This window comes from Rattus norvegicus, chromosome 5, assembly GCF_021556685.1.
Source record: "Rattus norvegicus strain SHRSP/BbbUtx chromosome 5, alternate assembly SHRSP_T2T, whole genome shotgun sequence".
NCBI classification, from domain to species: domain Eukaryota; kingdom Metazoa; phylum Chordata; class Mammalia; order Rodentia; family Muridae; genus Rattus; species Rattus norvegicus.
Genome location: NC_141538.1, coordinates 81514427 through 81542308, shown reverse-complemented (window position 1 = coordinate 81542308; position 27882 = coordinate 81514427). Strand labels below are relative to the sequence as shown.

At 42.4% G+C, this 27882-nt stretch overlaps 1 protein-coding gene across 1 annotated transcript; it reads right to left on the bottom strand.

The window, feature by feature from the left end:
* Positions 1 to 888: 888 nt before the first annotated feature.
* On the bottom strand, positions 889 to 27822 carry Slc31a1 (solute carrier family 31 member 1). The gene is given in 5 exon segments (NM_133600.3): positions 889 to 1775; positions 2477 to 2645; positions 4138 to 4210; positions 4609 to 4780; positions 27707 to 27822. Coding segments are annotated over 4 exon segments (564 nt in total). The 5' UTR covers positions 4729 to 4780; positions 27707 to 27822; the 3' UTR covers positions 889 to 1573.
* Positions 27823 to 27882: the final 60 nt, after the last annotated feature.

Here is a 27882-nt window from a genome sequence, read left to right as displayed (position 1 = left end):
AAGTACAAACTTCAAAACAGCAAGACGGCAGGTTTGTTTCTTCTGCTCTGAGGCACAACTGGATCTAGCACCAAAGAGGGCAGGATTTTACAGACAGCATAGGAAGAGTAACTTTAAAGAGGTAGTTTGGGAACAAGCCTGCATGTAGATTGATGATTAACAGAACATCCGATGAGAGTCTTCCTTGAGAAAAGGGGTTTTGGCCACTGTGATCTATGTAAATCCCCATAAATAATAAAGGTGGTCGGGTAGAGGATAGGGGCCAACATAGTGCACACTGAGAACAATGCCCCATGTCTCTCCAAACAAGAAAGCTGGGGTTTGCCTTTCTGGCCTTTTGACTAGCTGACTCACCCAGTAGATCAAAGGTCTCTTGGCCTTCAAATAACTTCCAAGGAACCTTAGATCTTTAAAAGTAGGACTAGAGACTGCATATATGCTGATAAGTGTACTTTGGCTGTAACCCCACACATTGTATGTGGGTATACATAAAACACTTGGAGGTGAATACAAGTTTGTGGAATGGTTAAGTATCGACCAGCAGCATTTATATGTGACATGTGCCCAAGGCATACCCTACTAACCAGCATCAGATCTTCATGCCTGATACCAGGTAGCCCCATTCCTGTCCCTTCTAGGTGCACCTTTGCTAGTTTAATGCGGAGACTCTTAAGGTAAATCCTCTGGACTATCAGTAGAAACATCACCTAGGAACTCAGAAATGCCAAGTTTGGTGATTCTGGGGCTGTGGCCCACCACGTAGTGTCTTAGCAAGCCCTCTGGGTGATTCTACAGCACAGTAATGAAAATCGTTGGTTTTGAGAAACACACACACAAACAATACAAACTCTTGTTCAGTTGGGACAAACCAAGGGACCGAGTCAAAGTCAAATACTAATGGTTTTATTTAACAATCTATTCCTGTTGTCTTAAATTGATTGTCCTGTTTTTGTTTGGATTGGCAAGTTCATTCTAATCAAATGTTAAGTAGGAACACAAGTAGATGAGTGGGCGGGAACTCGGCCTGCGTTTAGTCCCTGTCTGCCCCACACACTACTCGGGTTTCGGCGTAAGTGCACTAGGTCTGGAGAGGCACCTGTGTTTCCCACACTGTGCTAAGACTGGAGATTATTTTCTAGTGTGAAATTTAAGTCCCGACTGGATGAGATGTCCCTAATTGCCATCAATCCTGTTCCATCACTGACCCAGAACCCCAGCCACCAAATACACATAGTATCTGTTTAAAACAAAAATGCACCCCCCCCCCCCAAAAAAAAACCCTGGAAAAGTAGAAAGAAGCAGATAACCAAATCATTAACTAGGAAGCTACCTGGATTAGACAAGGCTCAGGATGATGAGGGAGAAGACATCTCACAGGTGACTTTCAAGAGAAAAGTCAATTTCATCTTATTAGAAAAACCACTACTCAGAGACTGTCAGCTAGACCTCTATTCAGTAGGTGTGTGTGTATAAAGAGACAGGAGAGAGGAGGGATGATTGGAGAGGGAATCATATCTTCCAGTCCCAAGATGCTTCCTACAGCAATTAATAAGGCCGTCTGTGGAGTCTAACGTTAATGGCAGTGCTCTGTGATGTCCACCACCACAGCCTTCTTCCAGCTGAAGAGAAAGTATCCTGTCCCAGCCCCTGCGGCTACTGCAATGCATAGGTACCCATTGTAGGTCATGAAGATGAGCATGAGGAAGTAGCTGATGACTACTTGGATGATGTGCAGCACTGTCTGCAGGAGGTGGGGGAAGCTCAGCATCTGCTGCCTGGGGAATAAAGAGACAGGAGAGTCAGACTTGGGAGCCTGCAGGTCAGGAGAGCAGCCATAGCTGTTAGCACAGCCTCAACTGGATGGCATCATGGCTATCATAATAACTCAGCGATCCTGGAAACTCAGGAGTGAATGAGTGTGTGTGTGTGTGTGTGTGTGTGTGTGTGTGTGTGTGTGTGTGTGTATACGCATGTGTGTGCGCGTGCACGTGTGCTTGCACACACGCTTGCCCGCCCACATCTGTTAAGAACTTTTGATTTTCCTTTAGTCAGGGTCTCATGAGCCCAAACTGGTCTCAAACTCACTGTGTAGCAAAGTATGGCCTTGAATTCGGATCCTCCAGCCTTCTCCAAGTGCTGGGACTACAGGCATCCATCATGTCTGATCAGATTTAACTTTTGACAGGAGGGAATCATTTGCACCTGCCATTCTTTTATATCTTAACTATAAAGTCTTAAAATGCCCATTACTATATAGCAAATGTTTTAAAAACTAGATACTATTAAACTTCTTTCAAAGTGACAAACATTTGTAACATAGAACAAATATGTATGTTCCTCTGCAGGATCCCAAATACCATAACCCACAACCTGGAACTTCTAAAGTTACACAGAATCACTAACTCCACAAGAATACCTGCTTTGTTAAATTATTAAGAGATCTCTAAAATTTTCCTTTGGATCTTTTCTATCTTACCCAACAGTTTTGTGTGTCTCCATAAGGATGGTTCCATTTGGTCCTGGCACAGGCATGGAATTGTAGCGAATGCTGACTTGAGACTTTCGAAGCAGACCCTCTCGGGCTATCTTGAGTCCTTCATAAAACATTGCTAGTAAAAACACTGCCACAAAAGCTCCAGCCATTTCTGAGAAAAAAAGGGCAGGACCGGACAGGAAAGGGGAGGAGAGGAGAGGGGAGAGGAGCAAGAGAGAAAAGAAGGAAGAGATAAGGGTACAGTTAAAACTGCTGGGTACACTGACACAGGCCTCTGACCCAGTGCTCAGGAGACTGAGGAGGGAAGTGATGAGTCACAGTTAGCCTGGGCTACATGGCAAGGAGCTATCTCAAACCAAACCAAACCAAACCAAACCAAACCGAAAAAGCACCAGGCTAGGTCTGTGAATACACTGAGTGGTTGCATTTCTACCCATTTGGTAGAGCTGAGTGAGCATTAGTGAAAAATCACTGCCTCTGCTCACGACCATAGCTTTCCCATTATATCCAAACACATTATACAGAATACTGCAGAAGGCAGAGCAACTGTTGTTTTACTGTTCTACAGGGTTTTGTTGTGCAGCCCAGGTTGATCTTGGAGATTCTCCTGCCTCAGCCTCCTAAGCCATGGGATCAAAAGTGCTCACTGTCACACAGGCTAAAACAACCCGCTTTACAAGTGCTGCCTACGTAATTTGAAAGGCATTTTAAGGGATTAGGCATATATAGTTAAGCATTTAAGATGAATGTATTTATAGAACTAACATTTAACACACTACTAGGACTAAATGTTTTCTCTTTCTCTCCCAAAAGCAAATTGGTTTATTTCCAAAATAGGTTTGGTACCTTCTGCAGTAAAGTGACTTAATATTAAGCTCATGCATCTGTAATTTAAATGCAAAGCACACCACTATAAGACAGATACAGAGAGATAGATGACAGTGCCTTAAATGAAGAGCGGCTCTATGATAGGCCAAGCATCAGGAATATGGAAACCATAGTTTGATGCAGCAGAGAAAGCACTGGTTTAGAAGTTCTAGAAAGTATGGTCCTTGTTTTAGCTCTGAGGTACTAACTGTGTGATTCAGGCATGCCATTTCTACTACACAGGGGTAGGTTTATCTGTAAACAGGCAGTAATGAGATCAACACAGTTGTTTTGGGAGGCAGCATCTACATAGGTCCTGGCTATCTTTGAGCTCTCTATGAAGACTAGACTGGCCTTGAACTCACAAAGATCTTCCTGACTCTGTCTCTCAACTGCTGGGATTAAAGGTGTGTGTTTCCATATTTGGCAAGATCAACAGTTTTTAACCTAGGGTTACACTGTGATATTTGCATATGCTTATAATTTTAGGCCTAGGACCAGTAACTTAGCAAACAAGAAAAGGACTGCAAAAGATTTTTATCTAGCATTTTAATTATATTTTAGCGCTCCAAAGTATATGCATTAATACATGTACATTAATTAAAGGAAACTCACTGGAGGATCAAAAATGGCCTCTTGTGCTTAGGGACTAGGAATTGCAATGGTTATGCACAACCATACAGATCCCATGACAGAACAGAGAGAGGTGCTGGGTTTCCAAATCTAGAGTCATCTCTTATGACACTGTCATCTTCGAAGATTATCTGGTTACTCACCTCCAGGTGTGTTGATTACCAAACTGGAAAACAATAGGTCCACATTCTTAAAGCCAAAGTAGAAGGTCATAGGCTGCCAGAAAACCAAACGAGTCAGTTAGAGAAGACTGAGGATCCTAAAGGGAATCTGGGAGTCTCGGGCAATGAGACTTAGAACACTTAAAAGTAACCTGCCTGGATAAGAAGAAATACTTGAGGCAGTGGGAGGCTTACTACCTTGGCACTAAGAGCCCCCCGCCCCCCAGTCCCATGTCTTTCTCTCTTTTCTACATGAAATACAAACACTAGGATTTAATTCAGGAAAAGGTGAATTTCAAAAGAAAGGGTTAGGGAAGAAAGAATTCTACAGAATCTTGGTTCTGGTGTCACTCTGTCACAAGCCTGCCACATGAACACTGGTAAGTCACTAGGCTTGCCTGGGGGATCTGCTGTGCTTTCCCTCTTGGGTAACCCCAAATGTGGAAGCCTTACCATCATCATCTCGTGGGAGTGTGAGGCCGAGGTGGTGGGGTGCTGGTGGGGTGGCATGGTGATGTTGTCGTCCGTGTGGTTCATCCCCATATGATGCATCTCCATGTGGTTCATCCTCATGTGGTCCGAAGGATCCAGTTTTCCAGAAAAAGATGAGAGTCAGCGCAAAGGTCTTTGAAGAAAAACAATTATATATTAGGAACGTAGAATTTTCTTGATAAATACTTTGTCTATACAGAATTTTGTCCAATGAACAAATGCTCTCCTAGATGCAGAGTAACTAGGACTACTAAGGATCGCCTTTGAGAAAAGGGACCAAGGGCTTGTCCTGAAGGCTTAAGATACTTACTCTGCAGAATCATTCCTCTAAGACACAGGTTTTAATGTGTGTTTAATTTTGTTTTTGTTTTTGTTTTTTTTTTTTTCGGAGCTGGGGACCGAACCCAGGGCCTTGCGCTTCCTAGGCAAGCGCTCTACCACTGAGCTAAATCCCCAACCCCAATGTGTGTTTAATTTAAGGTAGAAAAAAACAGCCCCTTTAGATGGCAGGGAATAGATAATTTGTAATAATGTATAAGTGTAAGCCATTTACAAAAGGTAATTGCTCTAAGGCTGTTTAATCATAAACAGCAGTAGATGAAAAGCCAAGACTTCACATAAGTCTCCTAATTGGGGTGGTCTGTGTAACCAGGATGCGCAGATTCCACTTAGGCCTAGAGGACAATTAACTTTGAGCTCATTTAAATCTGGAGAAAGGTCTGTTGCTGCCTCAGGCAAAGAGTGTGCCCAGACTTCAGAGACAGTTTTAGCTGCACCAGGACATTAGAGTTAAGAACATGAACAACAAGGTATAAATTGGATGAACTATATTAAATTAGGTTTGGACACTGCATAGTCAGCCTTGTGTCTTGCATCATGTTAATGCTTTTCTGCAGAGGTCAACATGAGTCAAGGGGCAGTAACTCCCACGGTTGCTGTGGAGACTGGGGAGTGGGGAGATATATGTGCAGAGGGAGATTTTCATAAAATCTGCCTTTTTCTTTTTTTTTTTGTTTTTTCAAGACAGGGTTTCTCTGTGTAGCCCTGGCTGTCCTGGAACTCACTCTGTAGCCTCAAACTCCGCCTCTCAGGTATGTGTCCTCCTCCTCTTTCCCCAATACAACAAGCCTGTCTTTCCTAAGTTTTATTTATTGTATGTGTATGGGTATTCTGCCTGCACGAGTGTGTAGTATCACTTGTGTGCAGTGCCCATGGAGGCCAGAAGAAAGTGCTAGATGCCCTGGAACCCAAGTTACAGACACAAGTGAGCCACTATGTGGGTGCTGGATATGGAGCCTGGACCTTTAGCAAAACCAGCAAGTTTGCTTAACCTCTGAGCCATATGCCTACCTCCTGAAATCTCTTTGTGTCCCACACTTCCAGTATGTAGGAGAAATTCCAAATTGGAACAGGGTGTGATGATACACACCTGTAATCTCAGCACTCAGGAGGTTGAGGGAGACAGACTCTGAGTCTGAGGCAATAGTGGGCTATATTGTGAGAACTTGTCTCAAAAAAGTAAAAGAAATTCCAATTAGGTATCCTTGGACTTGAGTCTGTGTATGCTTCTGATTACTCACTGATTAAGCTCCTATCAAGGGCCAAAGTACTAGTGATCCACAGCAAGCAAAGCAAAGCACCTGATGAGGAGAGAAGCGGTGAGGTGCACAGAATCACCTCATGACGTAATCAGTGCTCTGGAGCAAACAAGCAGCGCAGTGTAACATCGACGAGATGTCAGAGATGCTCCTCGAGCAGAGCGTTCATAGCCAGGAAGCTACATGCCCAACTCGAGAGCACAAATGTGCAGCCTCCCCTCCCACTTCCTACCCCATGACTCCATGACAGCAGGCTTACAAAATAGGCACAATTCTATCACTCAGGCAAGTTCCACTTTTCAGCTCCAGTCACTGTCATGCTAGACCCTCCATTATCATTATAGACTTGACAATGTATCTTCCTCTCAACACCATCGCTATGGTATTATGTGGTTTTGCTCATGAAAATTTTATAATAAACACCAAGTAACAAAATATAATAGTGAGCCCACAAGTATCAACAATGAGACCATGGGTCAGCAGTCAGTAGCTTTGCTTTAAAAAAGAAAATGATAATGGAATGGTGGGATTATTGGTTATAACTTGGGATTCTGAACCAAATAAATGAAATGGCATCAGAATAAAAGGAGCCAGAATGACTAATAAAGACTCACAAACAGAAGGTACAAATGTTATTTTCTTCCAGTACAAGGCTAGAAGCGATAACAGAAAAGTACCAAAGATAATTTCATTCCACGTTATCAATAGGAATCCAGGCCATGAAGAGGCGGTGAGCATTTTATTGTGTTATTTCTGTGAGGCTGGGGAGATAAAGAAATGAACCAATCTTTCCTTAGAGTACACACCTCATGACGTACTCTTTAAGAGCAGGAACACAGCAACACAAACTACGTGAGTCCTGTACCCTTGATTTCTTCAAACTCTGCCAACACTGTATTTAATAGTATTTGAAGACCTGGAGGTTTCCTTTTGTTTAAGCCCCATGTTCCAATTAGAGAGAACTACTCAATGGTAAACTATCAAAAACTCTTCAGACAGCCCAGGGGCCCAGGAATTCATACACTCGTATGTTCAAAGCTCTAGCAAATCTTTAAACTCTGCACCTGCTCTGCACCTTCATGTGTGTAGGATGCATGCCACATTCACATGCACTAGGGAAGAGTGCAGGAAGACAATCTGCTTGTTTTTCTTGTAGTGGACAATGGACTTCTGTAATGGGAACCTTTTGCAAGGCTTACCCAGTGGAGTCTGAATAGGGAGATGCAGATTGGCGGAAATCAATATACAGTGTAGCTAAACTGCAATTTGAAGTTCTTGTGCTCACTAAGCTTACTCTGAGGATTGTAGCTCAGTGACATCATTTGCTTAGCATGCATGAGGCTCTAAGTGTGACCCTAGCAGTGAGGGAAAGATCCAACAGAACTATGTCAAACCAAATTTATATAAATATATAATATATAATATTAATGTATAGCAGGAAGAACTTAGAAATTATTGAAGAAAACATAATAAATAAGGGCTGGAGCTATAGCTCAGTGGCTGATCACTTGCCCTGCACAAGCGAGAGAGGCCCTGAGATTGATCACCAGCATACACATTATTTATTTATTTACTTACTACTTACTTATTTTGTATCTCTATTTACTTTTCTGTATGAATTTTCTGCCTTGCATACATGTCTGTTCACTAAGTGTGTGCCTGGTCGCTGTGGAAGTCAGAAGAGAGCACCAGATCCTCTGGAACAAGAACTACTGACAGATGGTTAGGAGCCACTGTGTGGGGACTGGGAATTGAACTTGGGTCCTTTGCAAGAATAGCCAGTGATTTTAACCGCCGAGTTATCTCTCCAGTTCTTTGAAATTTTAGATCATAATAAGTAAATGCTAGTCTATATTTTTTCGGTCAATTTAGCTTTTCAGTGATGTACTATGTGTCTAGATAACTCACTCACTCGCTCACTCACTCACTCACCCACTCGCTTGCTCACTCTATCTGTCTGTCTATAAAATTGGATACACACACACACACACACACACCCCTCAACTTAACCCATCCCCTGTACAACAGAAATTCTATTCACAGGAGGAAAATTGGTATTGTTAGTTTCCAGTGATAGCTTTAAGTTGACCCAAGCTTAGCTCATTCTAGAACAAAATGGATACTGACAGAATAAAGAATAAGTCAGAACCAGAGGCCCATCCGGGAACTGTTCTGTTCCACTTATTCATGCTTCTCAAACTTCATGGCAACTTGCTCTCTAAGAACTGTTTTCTGTAATTTAACTCCACCCTTACCACCTCTTTCTAAGAACCCGGTTCAAGGTCCACAAAGTAACTGGTGTACATTTTATGGACTCGAGTTCTCTGTTATAAAGCAATTAGTGGACCGAGCAGTGCTGAGTAAGAGGCAGACTTAAAATCTGCAGTAAAGCAATTATCCAATGGGTGTCTGTTTGGACACTCCCTGGGTATATGGCAATTCCAACTAAAACTCAACTGTCCCTTTAACTGTATCTTTCTCTGCTGTCATCTCATCAGGTTCACACATTATTTATACACAGACTAACAAAACATGGATAGAACTGAAAACAAACAAACCCCGACCCTTACCTTCCATCTCATACAGATCCATTTGCAATATTGTTATGTTACTGGGCTTGTATAAGTGGGTAGAAAGAACAGAGATATTGTACTTTTATTTACATTGTTGCTCATTTAGATTAAGCTAGTTTTCTTTTACTAGAATTCAAGTAGGAGCCATATTAGAAAATCACCTTTGATTTGGAAAATGCTGTGAAGGAACTTAACAGCAGGCATGTGGATGTTCCTAGTATAGACAACTTGTATTTCTACGGAAATACAAAACAGTCTAAGAACTGACAAAAACAAAACAAAATAGTGCAGATTTTAAGGAAACTAATCCATACAACAGCTAAGACATCTTCTACTCAGCCTCTCCTGAGCATCTTAGAGCTGCCTGAACTTGGCTCTGCCCGGGATGGACCCCATCAGGTGGAGAAAAGGCACACTCCACAGTGTAGAGTGGACACTGAATGTTGGGGAGCCCCCTTTCTGTGTCGTCCTTTCCTGCATCTAAGTATTTGTATTCATACAAACAGCTTTCTTTCTATTATAATACATTCTGTCTACCCCTAAGAACTATCAGAAAAAGCAGTTTCCCCTCTTTTCTCTAACAAAGACTCACCTGAAAGATCTACTCGAGGCAGGCTGAGGTAGATCATGGTCCAGACCTGCAAACCCAGCACTTGGGAAGCGGGTCACAAGTTTCAGGACAGCCTGAGCTACAGAGGGAGACCCAGTCTCAAAAAGCCAAACCAAGCCAAGCAAAACAAAATGTTTAAAAGGCCAGACTTCGAAAGTCCTTGCTCAACCGCTAGCAAAATAAGAATGAATTTGTGGCCAGAAGCCAGAACATCAACAAGAAAGCCAAGTCCTCATGATCCTCATGTACTGAGAGCTTCAGCACTTGCTGTATTTCTAACAGGTCAGCTCTAAACTTCACATTCTTTTATTTTCCTGCTAGTACATAGGGATGGAGGAGAAACGCTCCCCTGGGACTATGGAGTAGACCCACGAAAGGCAATAAGGAAGTGGTTGTGCGTGGCAGGCAGGCCCTCCTTCCAGCCTGGGCAGATATAATCGAAAGTCTTGGACAGTTCTTCTGGAGAGCCTAGGTCTTTCCCAACTTCCGTGATAAAGGGGATAAAGAAGGCTTTTATTCTTAAAATTATAAGGGTTAGGTTTCCTTTTACATTGGTACAACACAAACCAGACACTCAGCTTTCCTGTTTTTAGCATAAAAAGACAGGAGAAAGTCAAGGTCAAACACATTAAACCACCATAAACAGGGACTCAGCTTATGGACTATGGCAATATGATCAAGTTTAGATGCACGGTGCTACCTTTGTTGACTTGTACAGGGCTAGTAGCCAGTATGAGTACTAGCCAGGCTCTCTGTTTCAAGTAGCTTTCAAAACTTCCTCGTATGAAGGATCGATCTACTCTTTCATAGTCCATCTCTGAGGATGACCATAGGGAACTTTCCCATGGCTAAACTTCAAACTTTCTTCATGGCTTTATGAAAATCAACCCCTCTCTTCTCTTCTCTTCTCTTCTCTTCTCTTCTCTTCTCTTCTCTTCTCTTCTCTTCTCTTCTCTCCTCTCCTCTCCTCTCCTCTCCTCTCCTCTCCTCTCCTCTCCTCTCCCTCTCTCTCTCTCTCTCTCTCTCTCTCTCACACACACACACACACACACACACACACACACACACACACACACACCTCCCCTCTAAGCTTTACACATTTTAAGAAGTTTCCTAGGCTGGAGAGATGGCTCACTGGTTAAGAGCACTGACTGCGTTTCCAGAGGTCCTGAGTTCAATTCCCAGCAACCACCACAACCATCTGTAATGGGATCTGGTGCCCTCTTCTGGTGTGTCTGAAGACAGCAACACTGTACTCACATAAAGTAAATAAATCTTAAAAAAGAAAAAAGAATATTGTCTTCTGCATACAATTAAAACCATTAAAAAAGTTTCCTAATGAGCTGGTCCTGGTGTTTAATGCTTTTAATCCCAGCACTTGGGAGGCAGAGGCAGGCAGATCTTTCTAAAGTGGAGGTCGGCCTGGTCTACATAGTGGGTCCCATGGTAGTCAAGGCTACATAGTAAGATCCTGCACCCCTCCTCTACTCCCTTCCCCCCAAGCCCCCTAAAACCTGAGTGAAACAATCAGTCTAATCAGTTTGACCTTCTAACTCTTTGCCCAAATAAGGATCTTCTCTAAATCCTCACCTGTTTCTCTTCACAGCACTGGTTGGGAGGAGAAAGATGTCAGGTTGGGCTAACAATTGATTTAGTGAATCTTGGCAGATTTTCAGTGATCACTATGTTAGTTTCTCTTTCTTCACCACATGTCACAGCGAGCATTACTTCAGATAAGCCCTGCTGTCCCTGAAAGCACTTTCACAGGAGGAAACCAGGCTGTGCCACTGTACACATTCGAGCCACAGCAGAACCCATGTTCCTGAATTACTCATACAGTAGGCTCCCAGGCTGCATCAAAAGGAACCAACCACCAGACACAGAAAGGGGAAAACTACTTCAAACAATTAGACTTAAGAGCTTTCGTTTATGAGAGCGGCCAATAATCTAGGCAAACAAGAAATGCTGCATGGATTGACAAGTTTTTAAAATCATAAAACAGCAGATACCAATTAATGGCTCTTCCTCCTGGAGGCGCTTGGCTAGGAATATATATTCAGCAGGACAGTAATTCAGCTGCCCCGAGATTCCAAATCTAATTTTGTTTGTAGAGAGCAAACCTGTGATCTGATTCTAATCAGAAAAGGACAAAAAAGCATTCTGTTTCCGGCTATTAGTTGAAGGTCACCTTCTCACGTTGTTTCATCAGCCCACATCACCCCACCTTATTAAGCTGTTAAGACTGAACGAGCACAAATAGGAAACCTGTTGGGGCAAGACAGAGGCTGGGGGGCTGACAGCACGAGGCATTACATAGCGACTAAGGGCCACCATTTTTAAGAGAAAGCATACCAATGTCAAACAGTGCTAATGCCCACTGTCAGTTGCTACACTTATGTCTCTTGTGTCCAAACATGAATGAATAGCAGAACAAAGCAACAAAACAAAGAGAAAAGAAGCCAAAACTAGTTTAAACATGAGACATGATAATTAGTTTACTGTGAAAGTGTTTTGTACTTTAGAGCTCCATTTTCCTTAACTGTAAAATAAGACGGTATACTATTAGTGGAGCCCTACCCAAAGCTGAGGCCTTTTTCTACATTCCTGCTTGTATCTAGTAGAAACAGAATGTGTCTATCATCCTCATTAACTTCAGGGAGCACCCTGCTTTATTTATTTACCTGTCAATCTCCTACAGATCCAAGTAAAATCCAGGAAAGGGGACCTTTCAGGCAGGACTAGTCATTATTTATTTTTTGTGGTGGTGGGACTGAAGCCAAGGCCTTGAGCTTGTGTGAACTCTATCACTGCACTACATTCTCCAGCCTGCAAGGTGAGCTGTTAAGAGTTGGATGAATTAATCTCACTTCAACTATCTATTTCATAGACGTCTATAGGTTGAAACTACAAATTTGAATATTTATACTTCTGGCCTAACTGGTTTGTCTTTACAGATAGATGGCTTTAAAAATGTTTATTTCGATTGACAAAGGTAAGGGAGAGGCTATAATAAATCTTTACTTGTTTCTAAAAGTTCAAGTAGACTGACATGCCAGCCCAGATCCTAGGAACTGAGAGCCTTGAAGGCCCTAAACCTTGACAAACAACACACAAATGTACACTAGAGGAAACTCAAGAACTGTCAGGTTAGATCAACTTAAAAGTCCATTTACTCTGTACATTTACTAATAAATAATTGGGTAGAACCTGAAACAAACAGCATGTTAAAAAATCCTTTCTTCCGCTGGGCATGGTGGTGCATGCCTCCCAATACTCAGCGGGAGAAGACAGGCAGATCTTTGTGAGTTCGAGGCTAGCCTGGTCTACAAAGTGAGTCTAGTATAGCCAGGGCTTGTTACACAGAGAAATCCTATCTCAGAAAACAAAACAAAACAAAAAGACAGAGGAAGCAAGGTGCAGACCTCAGTGGCCTACTCAATACTATACTAGAGATTTCCCCACCTTGCTCAGTCTCTGGAAGTTAAGATCTTCCAGCTGTCTTTGGGGCTTCACCATTGACAGCTCTTTTCCCACCTTTGTGCCTACAACACTCTTGTGCTCTAGCCTCAAATGTCCACCCTTCCAATGTCTTTGTGAAACAAGTCCTCCCTAGCTTCCAGTGTCTACTTCTAAGACTACTACACATCTGGTAAAATGGACCTTTTCCAGTAAGTCTAGCTGGGGCTGGGTAGCAACAAATCCCTAAACTGTCTTCATGACCTTTTCAATCTGTGCTCATTTCTGTCAGCACGCTAACAGAATGGTGTAGAGAGAAGGCAGAAGAAACAGTTGACTGGAGGTGTTACTCCAAAATGCCTTCTCATTAAACAGAAACATTTCAAACCACTTCTGCAGACTATTATTATTATTATTATTATTATTATTATTATTATTATTATTTTGAGATGCTAAGGAAAGAAGCCTGGTTTCAAGCAAGCAGGACCCCAAAGAAACAAACTGGAAAGGCCTTAGAAAAGTTGCAGCACAGACCCATCCCTAAATATAGTAATTTTTAATAACCGCTCCAACACCTGTGGTGACATGTCAGGAAGGCTGTATTGCTCCATTCCAGAAATATAAGCGAACTCTTCCAGCCAAGCCAAAGAAAATGGTCCACAGGGATCTGAATCTCGTGCTATTTGATGGTGATGGTGTTGGTCCAGGAACCAGCAGTCCAGGTTAAACTAGTATCTCTAGTCCAGGAGTTCACTGTTTCTCAAGACGTAATTGTTTTCTAGGCAGCAACAGGAAGGACTCTTAGTTCTGTGTCTGTCTCACTCTCTTAATATCTCAGTATAATCCTCTTCACATGGGTCTCTCTCTGTCTCTGTCTCTCTGTCCTTCCCTCTCTCCTTTTACCCCTCCTCAGTCTAATTCTCTTCACACGGATGTGTTTCACTAAGACAGATAGTAGCTTTTCTTTTTTCTTTTCTTTTTTTTTTTTTTTGGTTCTTTTTTTTTTTTTCGGAGCTGGGGACCGAACCCAGGGCCTTGTGCTTGCTAGGCAAGTGCTCTGCCACTGAGCTAAATCCCCAACCCCGAGATAGTAGCTTTTCTGAATTTAGCACTTTAAACTTGCTTTTTTTCTTTTCTTTTCTTTCCTTTCCTTTCCTTTTCTTTTCTTTTCTTTCTTTCTTTCTTTTTTTTTTTTTTGGACTGTGCCCTCTTGAAACTCACTTTTCTCCCATATTTCCATAGATCCAAATCCCGTTCCTATTTACACGTATTGTGCAGTACATGCACAGCACCCAAACTGAGGATAAATCAGAGCCCATAACTCTTGTGTGCATATACTTTAGTTCATTCTGTGGAACTAGGGTATCCCTTTGATGAGGATTTTCTTGTATTTTTTTAACAAAAGAAATCTCCTTTTTTGGACTTTGCTACTTATGAAAATTTTAACCAATAGTTCTTAACATACATGATGCACTCTGCAAGGACAAGAAACTTTCTAATTCCTACTTTCCGGCTTCTAGAGGACCATGCAACCAGCAGTCTTTCAAAGGGATTTGTTGGGCTGTGTATGAAGCTCACCCACTTGGTTCAGGGCTTGCCAGCATGCAGGAAACCCTGGGTTCCATCCCAACACCATCACAGAAAGAGGGCATGCTGGTGCAAGTCTGTATTTCTAGTATTTAGGAAGTAAAAACAGGACCAGAAGATCAAGATTATCTTCAGTGACATAGTGAATTCTAGTCTAGCCTATGCTACATGAGAACTTTCCCCTCCCCACAAAGCAAAAGTATTTATTAATTCTTAAAAAATCCATGCAGATTTTAATATCCGTTTACATAGAACTAGATAAAAATGACAAGCTATTGCTTTTGGGGAGTTCCTTTCGGGGAGAAAACCCTCCTTAACTATAGAAGCAAATATGTGTAGGTATATGCAACTTGTGTTAAGTGGATGAAGGGGAAAACAAGTGCAGATGGAAGACACACAAAGAAAAATTAGACAAAATGGGGCAGGGAGGAAGAAAAGAAGAGGGCTCTTTACGAAACTGCTAAATTATTAGAGCTTGGTAGATGAACAGGAAAGTGTCCCAACGAGGCAAGACAAGATCAACAGCACAGTCAGGGAGAGACGAGGTTGATGAGACAGTAGTCAGTTAAAGGACTTAAGAGTCCATCAGTCAGGAGTCTATCCTGTATCTGAAGGGTAACTCTGAGTTCTTTTCAAGCAGCAGGCAGGGACAGACACAAGCAAGGAGTTATACAGTATTCAAATCCTGGCTCTGTTCATTTCTGGCTCCTGGAATTTCTTTAAACAGACCTTGGTCTTTAGGTTTGCAGTAAGTACCATGTTCATTAGTTGTGCTAAATTCAAAGCACTTGGACAAACCATTCAAATCTGATACTTGTCAGCCAGCGAGCCAGTCAGCCAGTCAAGCAGACAAGCAAATGCAGGTGGAATAAGGTCCAGGAAGAACATCGGCAGAATATAAAAACGGCAGGGGTACTTAATAACTTCCCACTGGACCTCTTAACTCTGCTACACCAGAGCCACAAGCCTCATGCTTCACTTACACCTCCCCACAATACCTGTGACTAGCAGTAGGGAGCTCCAGTTCTTAATATCCTGCTTTAAAGACAGTGGACAACATGGGAGAGTGAGTCCACAAGCTGGATGTTTGTTCCAACACCATCATGCAGAATTATTTTGTGTAAAACACTTCTTAGTCTCAGGATCTCTGACATTTTGAGCTAGACAATCCATTATTACAAGCTGCCACATGTTACAGGATGTTTAATAGCATCCCTAGCCGAAGTTAACAGCTAGAAAACCATTCCCACTCATAGACTCACACTTTTCTACATAATTCCCAGGCAACATGAGTTCAGGCCACCCGAACCTTTATGATAATTACAATTAGGAATTTTGGTTCTAGCCTTGATTATTTTCCTTATACATTAAGCAACTTAGTCTTTTATAGTTCTCTTAGTCAAAGGATGGAGTAATTTATCTTTAGTGTGTATTCATTTTAAAAGTCCAGATGTGGACAGCAGTTTCAATAAAGCAAATGCACACCTGCCTTTTGAATGTCTCGGGGTTGACATGCTCTTGACATCCTGACTTTTCAGAGGCTTTAGCAGTTACTTATCACACACACAGATCGTTTGCACTGCACTTTCCAGTTCACTCTCAGATAATCATCTCCTCTGAGAGGCATTTGCCAAAGTGGAGGCTGCCTCTGGAGTGGGGCTGCTGACCAGGTGAACAGCCAGTCACCACTGGAACTCAGAAATGAACTCATATACGAACACATTAAACTGGGATAATAACACCACAACATTGTACAAATCAAATGTAAATGTATACATGAAAGCAACTGCTACCCTAACACACAATAAATAGTAACTGCTAATCACTTTCTTCCTAACTAAGGTGCTTCTCGAAGCACACTCCAAAGACTGCTTGGATCAGAATTATTAGTAACATTGCTGAATATAATAAACCCAGGGAGCTAAGGAGCAGGATTATGAGGTCCAGGCCAGCTTGAGCTCAAGAGAAGTTCAAGGTCAGCCTGGTTTACCTAGTGAGACCTTGTAACAAACCAAACAAAAAAGAAGCAAGGGATGGAGAGATGGCTCAACGGTTAACAGCACTGGCTTTCTTTCTGGCATCCAAATGACAGCTCACAGTAATCAATAACTTTAGTCCCAGTGGGATCCCATACCTGCTTCTGGCCTCTGTGGGTACCAGGCATCCACATGAAACGTGGCCATTCGAGCAGGTAGAAAATACAAACACACATGAAATTAAAAAAAAAAAAAAAAGGAATTAAAATGATACCACAATACCCCTCCCCCCCAATTAAGTCTGCGTTCTGTGTTTTTGAGCTAAGTATAATACGTTGAGATACTCTTCAGACAGGCCAGTGAGATAGGTCAGCAGGCAAAGAAACCTGCTGCCAGGTGCTTTACCCTAAGCCAACCCTTGTTGGCCCTGAATCGTATACTTTCTGAAGGTCTGCATTTCCGGTTTTTAAAACAAGGAAGCTATGCACAAGAAAGAGACATTTTTCCTTCTTAGTTATGGCAATTCTGCAAATGTGCAAGCGATGATCTGTATTCACTCTCCAGTGGGTAGGACGGTGGGGTGGTACTTACTGCCTGTGTGCCTGTGGGCGCATTACGTACTAGCTTTGTGCCTCAGCTCTGAAACAGGGAAAATGGGGGAACTTATCTCAGCGGATCACTGTAAGAGATATTATCAGGACTCCGCTGAGGTAAGAGCATAAGAGCAGAGGCTAATTCCCTCTAATAGGGGTGACAAAGCTGGGTGTGGTAGATCATGGCTGTAATTCCAGCCTGCATCCATAAGGCTGAGCCAGGAGAGCTACAAGGCTAGCCTGGGCTAAACACAGAGTGAGACAATGTCTCAGACAATCAGAATAAATAAGTATAAAAGAGAGAGACAGCAGCATCTGTCTCAAGATAAAATGGATGTAAACACTTAAGCAGTGTCCACCACAAGTATTCAAATCACTGCACTATCAGGTGTCATGGTCCATCAGCACTGGGAGGCACAAGCAGGAGGAGCTCTGAGAGTTAGAGCTCAGCCAGAGGGACAAAGGAAGAAACAGTTTTAAAAACAAGTTAACAAGAAACCCTGCTTCCTAACCCTCCCTGAAACTATTACTTCTTTAAAAAAAAAAAAGCGGGGTGGTGGTGGTGGCACATGCCTTTATTCCCAGCACTCAGCCAAGCAGATCTCTGAGTTTTAGGACAGCCAGGGCTACACAGAGAAATCCTGTCTTAGAAATAATAAAAAATAAAACAAATAAAAAACCAAACCCCCAAACCCTTTTACGAGTTAATTTATTTAGCTACTATTTGTCTGTAGGCATTTAATCCCAGGACCCCAGAGGTAGGAGTAGAAGGAATTAGTTTTCATCCTCCACCAATGTGAGTTCTGGAGATTAAGCTGGTTCTCAGAGATTCCTGAAAGGAGGTGTCTGTAGAGGCTGACTGCTGAAGATGAAAAAATAATGAAGAGTCTGGAATATTGCTGATCCCACAGCTTAATTAGGGTTTCTTCTGGGCTGTCTTTAGGCCCCTCAAAGAGCTACTCTAGCCAGCTCAGTAATCAGAACTCACACCCTGATAAACAGATGAAAACCTTTGTGTTTATTTCACAAAATCCTATTTTCTACCAACCGAAGGGCTAAGAATGCTATCAGGACTATATGTTTCCATCTGCACCTACAATGTTTCAAAGTTACCACTTCCGCCTGTCTTCTGACTACAAAAGATGCTTTTTTTCTTACATTTTTCTTTTTTCAGACATGGTTTCTCTGTGTAGCTCTGGCTCTCCTGGGACTCACCCTGTAGACCAGAATGTCCTCAAACTCACAGAGATCTACTGCCTCTCCTTCCCAAGTGCTGGGATTAAAGGCACGCACCACCACCTCCCAGCATAACTGCACATCTTTAAATATATATATCTATGGCAGTGTCACTAGGATTTTGGGAAGGGAAAGATGAAAGTTCAAAATGCCATCTTGAAATGCAATGTGATTATACATTATATATATACGCAGATAATACAGTATTCTTGTCCATTCTATCTTCTCTACATTCGAGTTTAGGAACAGAAACAGTTCAGAGGTACAAGATGGCAGCCTCTAGTATTGTTGAAGTCATAACAAGGAAACTCTTTTCATAGGTAGTTTTCTGGAAGGTTTCTGAGCCTCTGACAGATTACCTAACCAGGAAAATGTGGCCTGAGGGCCTTCAATCATCCAGCAGCAACTTTCCCTGGAAGACTGGGATCCTTCAGTAGGGCTGCCTAGGGAAGCCGTGTGTTAGTCTACAATTCTGTCCTCCAATTTCTAGGAGTGGTAGTTCAACAGTTGACCTGGTTATTGCTTGCCCCTCGGAGTTCATTGGAGCCATTCCACAGATATGAATGCTTACAGCCTGGTCAACATGTGAGTTTTATTCTAAAATCCAAAAAAAAAAAAAAAATCAACACTAATCATTGTATCTTCTTACTGTACATCTTGGTGACTGTAAGAGATCGGAGTTGTGATGTCATATACCTTTTATTCCAGCATTTAGGAGGCAGAGGCAGGTGGATCCCTGTGAGTTCCAGGTAAGTCAGAGCTACATAATAGAGAGACCCTATCTCAAAACAATGACAAAAACCAAAAACACAGTAACAAAATAAAACCCAAACCAAAACCAACCCTTACCCCCAAACAAACAAAAATTAAACCGAAATAAAAGTTATCTCCTCATTTTGAGTTCTATGGTTTCACACACATAAAGTGTATTTATGGTGTTTGACATACCCCTTATGCTGCGCCTACTGTGTGTGCTTCCCTCTACAGCCAGCAAAACAATGTTCCAAATTTTCAACAAAGAATGACATTGGAAAACAGAAAGGCATTTGCATGCATCACTGCAACACACACACTCACACTCACACACAGCTCAAGGCAGCTGCTTGCCTTTAGTCTTTTCTCTGGAATATACAAAGGGACGAGGAGTTGAAAGGTGACAAAGCTGTGCAGAGGAAAAGGACAGGCAGGAACCTGGAAGGGTTCCTCATTTCGTACCCACTGCCCCAGGGGCCACAGGAAATCCACACAGAAAAGGACAGAAGGCTCTGACTTAAAGCTGCAAAAGCATACAGCAAATTTCAGAAATGCTTTGGGAACTGAGCAGCAGAATGTAGGCAGTGAGGAAAGAGGGCGAGAAGGCTGCATAGAGTCTATGCTTAAGGAAGTATGACGGGAGAAACTGGATGTGGTGACAGACATGCCTCTACTCCTAAGACCCCAGAGGTGGAGGCAAGAGAATCAAAAGCTCAAGGTTGTCCTTCACCTACTTAAGGAATCTGAGGCCAGCCTAGTCACAAGAGACCCTGACTCAAAATAATAATAATAATAATAATAATAATAATAATAATAATAATAATAATGAAGAAAAAGAAGTTATTGGCTGACAATTCTGAGTTGCTTTATAGTCTCTCATCTCAGAAAGACATGGCTGTGAAGGTGTCCCATACTTCAGAAAGTTACCAGCCATATCCCATAATTATTACAATATTTGAGAAGAGGGAAAACACATCGGCATGGTGCTCTTCACAGTCTCCCTCCCTCTGTGGACTGTTCTCAAGGGCCAATGTTCCTACACGTAAGCAAGGTAAGTATGCCTGGGACATGGTCCCTCCTCTAAGTTCAGAATAGTCATCTTGTACGTGAGCTCTTTAAGGAATGCCATGTTGAAAAGCACTAGAAAATGTCTAGAACTCTGACACAGGTAACGTACCTGTGTAGCTTGTGATTCTCAGCAGAAACCCCATCTACAGGAGCGGGACACGTGCTAAACAACCCCTTGTGCAATACTAGTGGCTCCTAGTTTTGCTTTATCAGCTCTGTCCAAGTCCTCTACAGAGCCACCTCACTTATCAAACGAGAAAAGAAAACACGGTTCTTGGCAACTTTTTAAAGACTGAACCACCAAAATGAGATATGGCTAATCTAGACAGTTGGGTACATATTCTCCTAGGGAAGCCCACACCCGTACTTGGGTCCATCTTGCTTTGGGAAGCTTAAGTACATCTGTCTGTCTTTCTCTTAATCTCCATATCTGAGCCTATATTAAAGTATCTTTAATGTTCCTATACGTTTCAGAGAATTCCTTGGGCTGCTGAGGATGGAATCTGTCCTTTCATGGCTGACAAAGTGACCTACTCAATGTCCCCATTGATGACCTGGTCTCTTAATAATAGAAGTTCAGACGTTCAAATGGTTTTCCCTGTGCGTTGGTGATTAAAACCGTACAAAACACAAGTCAGCTGCAGTTATCACTCTTATGACATCCCGACACCTTGAACAGCTCAAGATATTCGGGCAAATATATGAGCTGTCACATGCACAGAGCTACACACTACAGACTGTAACACCAAAAACACGGAAAGCACAACCCAAGTCTTCACTGATTAAATTAGCTGCCACATTTCCAGAAAACGGAATGCTCTACAGTGCCTTAGAGTAAGGGATGTCCGTATGCCTTTACAGAACGACCTCGGACATGGTATGGAGTTGGGAGGAGGAGCAGGGCACACTACACGGTATGATTTACAAAAGTATTCTCAAGGGGAAAGTATGTACACATAACGTACAGCTTCAAAAACTAAACGGTCAGGTCCAATGTCTTTATTTTCCGCATGGGGAAACCAAGGCACATGTTATTGGAGAATGCCATTAACATCCTTCCTAGCCAACCTTACATTTGCTTCTGCAGTGGGACTCTCTCAGCTCTGCTCTCCATGTCTCCAGATGGTTTGCTGGGAGGTGGCTAGGCAGGTGTTTCTGAGCCCCATATATCCTGTTTTGGCAGTAAGCACTATGGAGGCTCTTTCCTTTGGCCCATTCTCACCTTTCCTCACAAAGAAGATCAGGTATAGAAATACATTCTTCACAAAGGCCTTTAGAAAGCTTTTATTTGTCTGTTCCCCATATACAACTCAAATCTGATCCGACAAACGAACTGAAAGGTTCTTTAGTTATGCAATGGCAGAAGGTCCCAAGTCCACTGGGGAGTGGATCTCCTGGACACTGTACTCCACTTCTCTGCTTCCCTTTTGTTGCTGGTTAAACCACATCCTGGAATCAAGCAAGCACGACACGAACTCTTTCTTCCTTCTCTTATTGCTCCACTGCTGTCTGGGTGGAGTTTCAGTCCCGTAATTAGAACTATTTCGAGTATTATTTATGTAAAGATTTTAGAATGCTTTACATAGGCTATCAGAGTGGAGCCAAGTGCTGCATTATATTTCACAGACTGAACTTTGTCACACATTAGCTGGATGATATTAAAGAAAACAATGCGAAACAAAAACAAAACAAAATAACCAAACATGAGTGAGATAGCTCAGTGGGTAAAGCATTTGTTGGGCAAACCTGGAGACCTGAGTTCAATTCCCAGAATCCAATAAGGTGAAAGGAAAGAACTGACTCCACAAAATTGTACTCTGATCTCTACACATATGCATGCCCGTACCCACACCTGCATAACATACAAAATAAATACATAGCCCAAGCTGGCCTTGAACTTACTAAGTAGCTGAGGATAACCCCAAATTCCTGATCTTCCTGCTTCCTCTTCCCAAAGTATATAGCTTTTGGTCACTTGATTTAAAGAATACTAGCTACTCAGGTACATGCAGGGGCAAAGCATTTCTTCAACTACTTGCTTGCTGAAGTCAAAGGCAGACTGTACTTGCTACAGTCCAAGGTCTTTCATTGTTTAATCTGTTCTTTAGTTACAGAGGATTTCAATGGAGGATCCCGGAATACGGTATGAAACAGAAATTAGAAAACAGTTGAATTGTTCTTTTTAATTTAATAGGATACTGCAATTAAATATATAAGAACTGGCATCCCATCAAACCACTAATTAACAAAAGACAACATTATCGAAGTGCAGTATGAGAACAACTGAAAAGAAGAGAACTGGGTGATGGTTCAGATCTTTAATCGCAATGCCTGGGAGGCAGAGGTAGGTGGATCTCTGAGTTCCAGGTCAGCCTGGTCTACATGGTGAAACCTCTAAAAAACAAAGAGCTAAGACACTATGGGTACATAGTTAACAGCATCCCCCTTTTATTTTAGAAACCAAATGACTACACAGTGCTCTGAACTGCTTGACAATGAGATTGATCCAAATTGTTCTTTAACAAGAATTAGGGAAGGCTAGAAAAGGTCCATTAATGTACTGCTAATGTTTTGCTCTCAAGCCATTTTTCCAAGTTTACTTTTGGGAGGCACACTTCCATCTCATGCTGCATTGCATAATGTCCTCAGCCTACAAAAGCAGGTTGTGTACAAAACCCTGGGGCCATTGTGTAAAGGAAAAGAGGTAGGGTGGACCCTTCTCAACCCCTTCCTTCTCCACGGGGTTTGCATTCCTAAGGATGGGCCCCTCCTCTGCTTGGGGATGTTACCTAAATCATAAAATGATACAACTCAAAGCCATGGGACTTCAAAAGCATTTTCTTCCCAGAACTACTACAAGGAGTGTGTGTGTGTGTGTGTGTGTGTGTGTGTTACTTAATACTGTAATGTATTAAGTATAAGACTTCATACCTAGTTACAAAAAACAAGAGACCTGTTATAAAGATGGCTTTCTAGTGAGTGCTAAGAGCTGAATGTGGGGTACAGGCATGAGCACCCAAGTCCTAATTGCCCCCAGTCAAGCTTGCCTGGCAAATTTAAAAGGCAGAGTTTTCTGGGTGATTTATTTGACTTCAGTTGAAATCTTGTCACTATAAACATTTCAGCTTTCTAGTGATAATTATGTCATCTTTTCTCTCTTGTACTGCTCCTGGGACAAAACCTCAGCAATAGAAACAAGTCAGAAACAAAGAGGGCAAAGGGATGACCTACACAGCAGAAACATTTAAGACGCAGGCACGCACACACGCACACAGGCTGGCCTCAACCTTGTTATCTACTTGCCTTCTCTGATCCCGAACTCCTCTTCTCCCCAATGCTGAGATTACAGCCACCAGTCCAGCTAAGGATCAGAGACTACTCACACTTAATTATTACCTTACAACAGTCATTTCAGTTTATTTACAGTCTGGAACTTTGTTTTCCTCAACTCAGAATTGAGATTACAATCCAAAGGGAAACTGGATTGAAGCTTTTAAGATTACTATCCGTGCCCCAAGTAGTGTTTACCACGCCTTACCTCACTTCAACCAGTCTGCATGATCCCATGTTCCAGGATTACTAGGAAGAAGGAAAGGGGCTACCTACCCAAGAAAGACAAACTTTTCCTTTGTAGACACCTACACTAATTGGATTTTAAGAAGGTTAATCAGGCCATGCATATAATCCCAGCACTGAAAGGCACAGGAAAGGTGTGACTTGGAGGCTAGCCTGGTCGGCATATTTCCAGGGTAGCTGGGGATGCACACTGAGACCCCGTCTGAAAAATCAAACCAGACTGCCAAAGAGCATAAATCATTTCATGCTGATCTAATTGGAAACTTGTCACTTTGGATTCTAATAATAATTTTTAATTCTCTGTGTATATTACCTCAAACTGTCAGAAAAGAATCCTAAAAAATTCCCTAGAATTTAACTGATGAAGAAGAGATTTATTCAATGGCCACAATGGGAAAAAGGGAAAAAAAATCCAGTGGCACCTCCTGCCCCCAAATCTGCCTTCAGGATTCTGAAGTGAAGGCAGTTTCAGTAGAGGGCTTGAAAGCAGTCAAGGTGTGGTCTCTACATCATTGTGTCTTCTGTAATAAACAAAAATTGTGTCTAAGACGTTTAAATCCTTTTCCAGGAGAAAGGGCTCCTCTCTGGATGGCTCAGGCTTTAGACTCTTTTCTCACAGCATGAGGGACCACTGTGAAGTAGCCACAGATAATATGTAAATAAATGAGCACAGTCGTGTTCCAACAAAACTACCAAAACAGGCAGCGGAGATAAGATTTGTCTGTAGGCTGCTGCTGATCTCTGAGAACCATCTTCCAAGTAAAAGTTGAGGTATTAGGTTTAAAACAACAAAACTCACAGAGGACTCTTGTGTTTTAAGTTGGAGAAAGACGTGTAAAATGTGTATGGTTCCATACTTTAGCATACTTTAATTAGCTGTCACAGTCCTTCCTAAGTGCACGCAGCAGGGAAAAGGGCAACCTTTGCGAAGCCCCCCTTAGGCTGCTGCTATGTAGCTCAGTGAAAGAATGCTTGCCAAGATGGGCAAAACCGTGGATTCCATTGCTGGCACCATGGAAACACGAACCTACCTGTGCTTTCTAAAGTGGCCCTTTCAACCTGGAAAACCCCCTCCCAGCTTCCTTCTGGATTCCTACTCATCTTCAAACTGCTCATGTAAACCTACACTCCAGCTAGTTTAGAGCTTTCAAAGGAAGTGTTTAATCCCTAGAACATGGGTCATGAAGATTGGCTGAGGTAAGGCATGATGAACATTACATAGGGCACTGGTATTAATCTTAAAAACCTCAATCAAGTTTCCCTTTGGATTATAATGACTGAGATTATAATGAAGAGATACAATCTCTTCCTACTTTGATATTCTACAATAATTTCCTAGAGTGTTCATTCGCTATCTACACAAAATCTACACACAGTAGACTCTCAGGTGACATTTCTGTAATGGTTTTATAACATTCTGTTTTTAGTAACTTGAGTGAATAGAATACTATAGAAACATTTTTAATCTCCATTCAATCCATATTTCTTTACCACTGGAGATTAATATTTGCCTGTTATAAAAGTTGTCACCTTTTTGCAAGTCTGACTTGAAAGGAATTATTAAATTTGCTGCCTCCTAGTCTTCCTTAATCTTCAGGGAATAAATACAAACATACAAACACACACACATAGTACACATACATAATTGTATTATTTAAAATCAATTCTCACTCTGGCTGGCCTGGAACTTACTGTGTGGACCGGGCTGGCTTCTAATCCTCAGAGATTCACCTGCCTCACCTTCCTAAATGTTAGGATTAAAGGGGTCTGCCACTACACCTGATAATCAATACATCAGATACCTATTTCAGAGCTGTATGGTTAAGAAAATGAACAAGAATACTGAACTCAAACTTGATGTCAGGGTTCTATTTATTTCTCAGCAGATGTGTCTACATCTGATCTGTTCCTTTCTTAAGGTGTTTAGGGAACCTGGCCCAAAGTTGGAGTGAGTTATCGAGGCCAGGGGACAGGAATTCAGGTCTCCTGGGTATTTTTAATCCAGGAACACTGGCTTTCCAGATATACCAGATCCTATGTTTCTAATTCTAAGCCTGAAAAACTGAGGAAGACTCATTTCCACCTCTCCTTTTCTCATGTTGCTAATGAAATTCAAGATCAGAGATGCCTAGAGTGTCCCAATCACCAAACACAACAGTTTAAAAGGCAATTTCAAACACTCACAAGAGAAACACCTCCACACAGAATGCAGGGAAAGAGCTCAGATGCTCTTTTGGGTTTTGCGCGCGCTCTCTCTCTCTTGCTCTCGCTCTCGCTCTCTCTCTCTCTCTCTCTCTCTCTCTCCCTCTCTCTCTCTCTCTCTCTCTGTTTTTGTTTTTAATTGCTTTAATCCCAACACTGGAAAGGCATAGGCAGGTGTATTTCTGTGAGAGTTCAGGGATAGCCTGGTCTACATAATGAGTTTTAGGGCAGCCAGAGCTACACAAATAGACCATCTCAAAAAAAAAAAAAAAAAAAAAAGAATAAAAGTAAATAAACAAAGCATTCCTGAAATATTTTAGTGCTGGAGTGACCAGACCCAGGGCAGGGTTGGAACTGATCCATCCATCCCTACCCACTCAAGTTCACAAGTCAAACAGAGCTGATGCTCCAGGCTCCAATCCTACTGCACAGACTGCAGTTTATCATTGCTTTAACAGTCGGATTGCACTGCTTTAACCACCTTAATCTGTAAAATAAACACAGGAAGCAGACCAACAACAGCCTTATCCGCAGATAAACAGGAACAATTTACTCACAAATATTCTAAGTAACATATAATATTTCTGACTACACTATTTCCCCTTCCCCCTCCCCTGGAGTTTCAGACAATAGTACAGTCACCTTCAATGAACAAAAGGGACCAAGCAACCCAGACAGTTCACAGCCAGTACAGCATTTTTATCTTTCTGGAAGCTACCTATAAAAGATGAGAGCCACTGCTGGGCTCTTTGGGTCACACGGGGGGGAAAAAAAACCGAGAGTAAATTAAGGAACAAGGGAACAAAGATAAATTATATTATTCAATCTAATAAAAAATTAATGAGAATCCACTGCGGGCAAGAAGACTTACAAGTTAGTTCAAAAACTATAATTAAAAAGCCCCACAGGGGAAGTGCCAAGAGGTACAAAGTTCTCTGGGAGAGAGCTACCAGTCTCTTTATAGTATCATCAGAAGAGACTAAAGCATTGCGGTAAGGGATACTTACAGGACCAACCTGACTGGGAAGAAAACAGGAAGAACTCTAACGAAATCTGTGGAAATGGACTGGGACACGCTACCTGCTTATCCACAGCGTGGCTAAGCCAGGTCTAGTTCAAGATCGTTCAAAAACGATACCAGGTTAACCAAAGAAATACAGAAGAAAGACAATCACGATGAGGGCGAAAACTGGAGGCGGAGAAGTCAGCAACAACTAATGTTGACTTAAAATCTTGGCAGCAACTCAGCTCAGCAAAACCGGGCTGAGGATTTTCTACCTCCAAAGTCCCGTCCATCATCCACCCTCCCGAATATCCCAGCTCTTCTAGATCTCTCCTATCTGGACTTTAGAAACAGGGTCATTTCCCAAGCCGTATGCCACACAGTCTAGTTAAGGGCCAGGGTTCTTTACTCATCAGCTCTCTAAACCCTGATACAAAGGACCAGGTCTGCCCTTTACTCTGTGTGACCTCGGACCCAAGTGGCTAGTTCTCCTGTTCTTGTCAGCAAATTAGCTTATTACGAAGAGACCCGGATCGGACTCGATGATTTCAGAGATTTAAAAATCTTGGCAAACCGCATATAGAGACACTGGACACTCGGTCCTTGGTGTAGATGGGGAAACTGAGGCACCGAGCACCCTGCCTAAGGTCATAACAGCAATGTCGCTGTAGGGTCCTTGCCACCGCACGGCTCAGATCCCATGACTTTTAGTCCTGGGCTCTTTCTCCTTCCGCCCAGCCTAAGGGAGCTGCGGGGGTCCTGGTTCGGGAGGAAAAAGGACAGCGAACACACCGGGTTTGGGAAAGGGAGGGGAGAGGCCTTACTTACCTTCCCAGGGCAAGCCCCACCGCCTGAGTCTTCCTCTCAGAACTGGATCCCTAACCAGGTCTGGACTTCTCCCAAGCCCCCGCAACTACTGCCCGGCTCGACGTGTCCCAGGACCGCAGTAAAGGCCGCCGATTCTCGCCCTGGCCCCGCCCCCTGAGCCCTCTGACTAATCATCG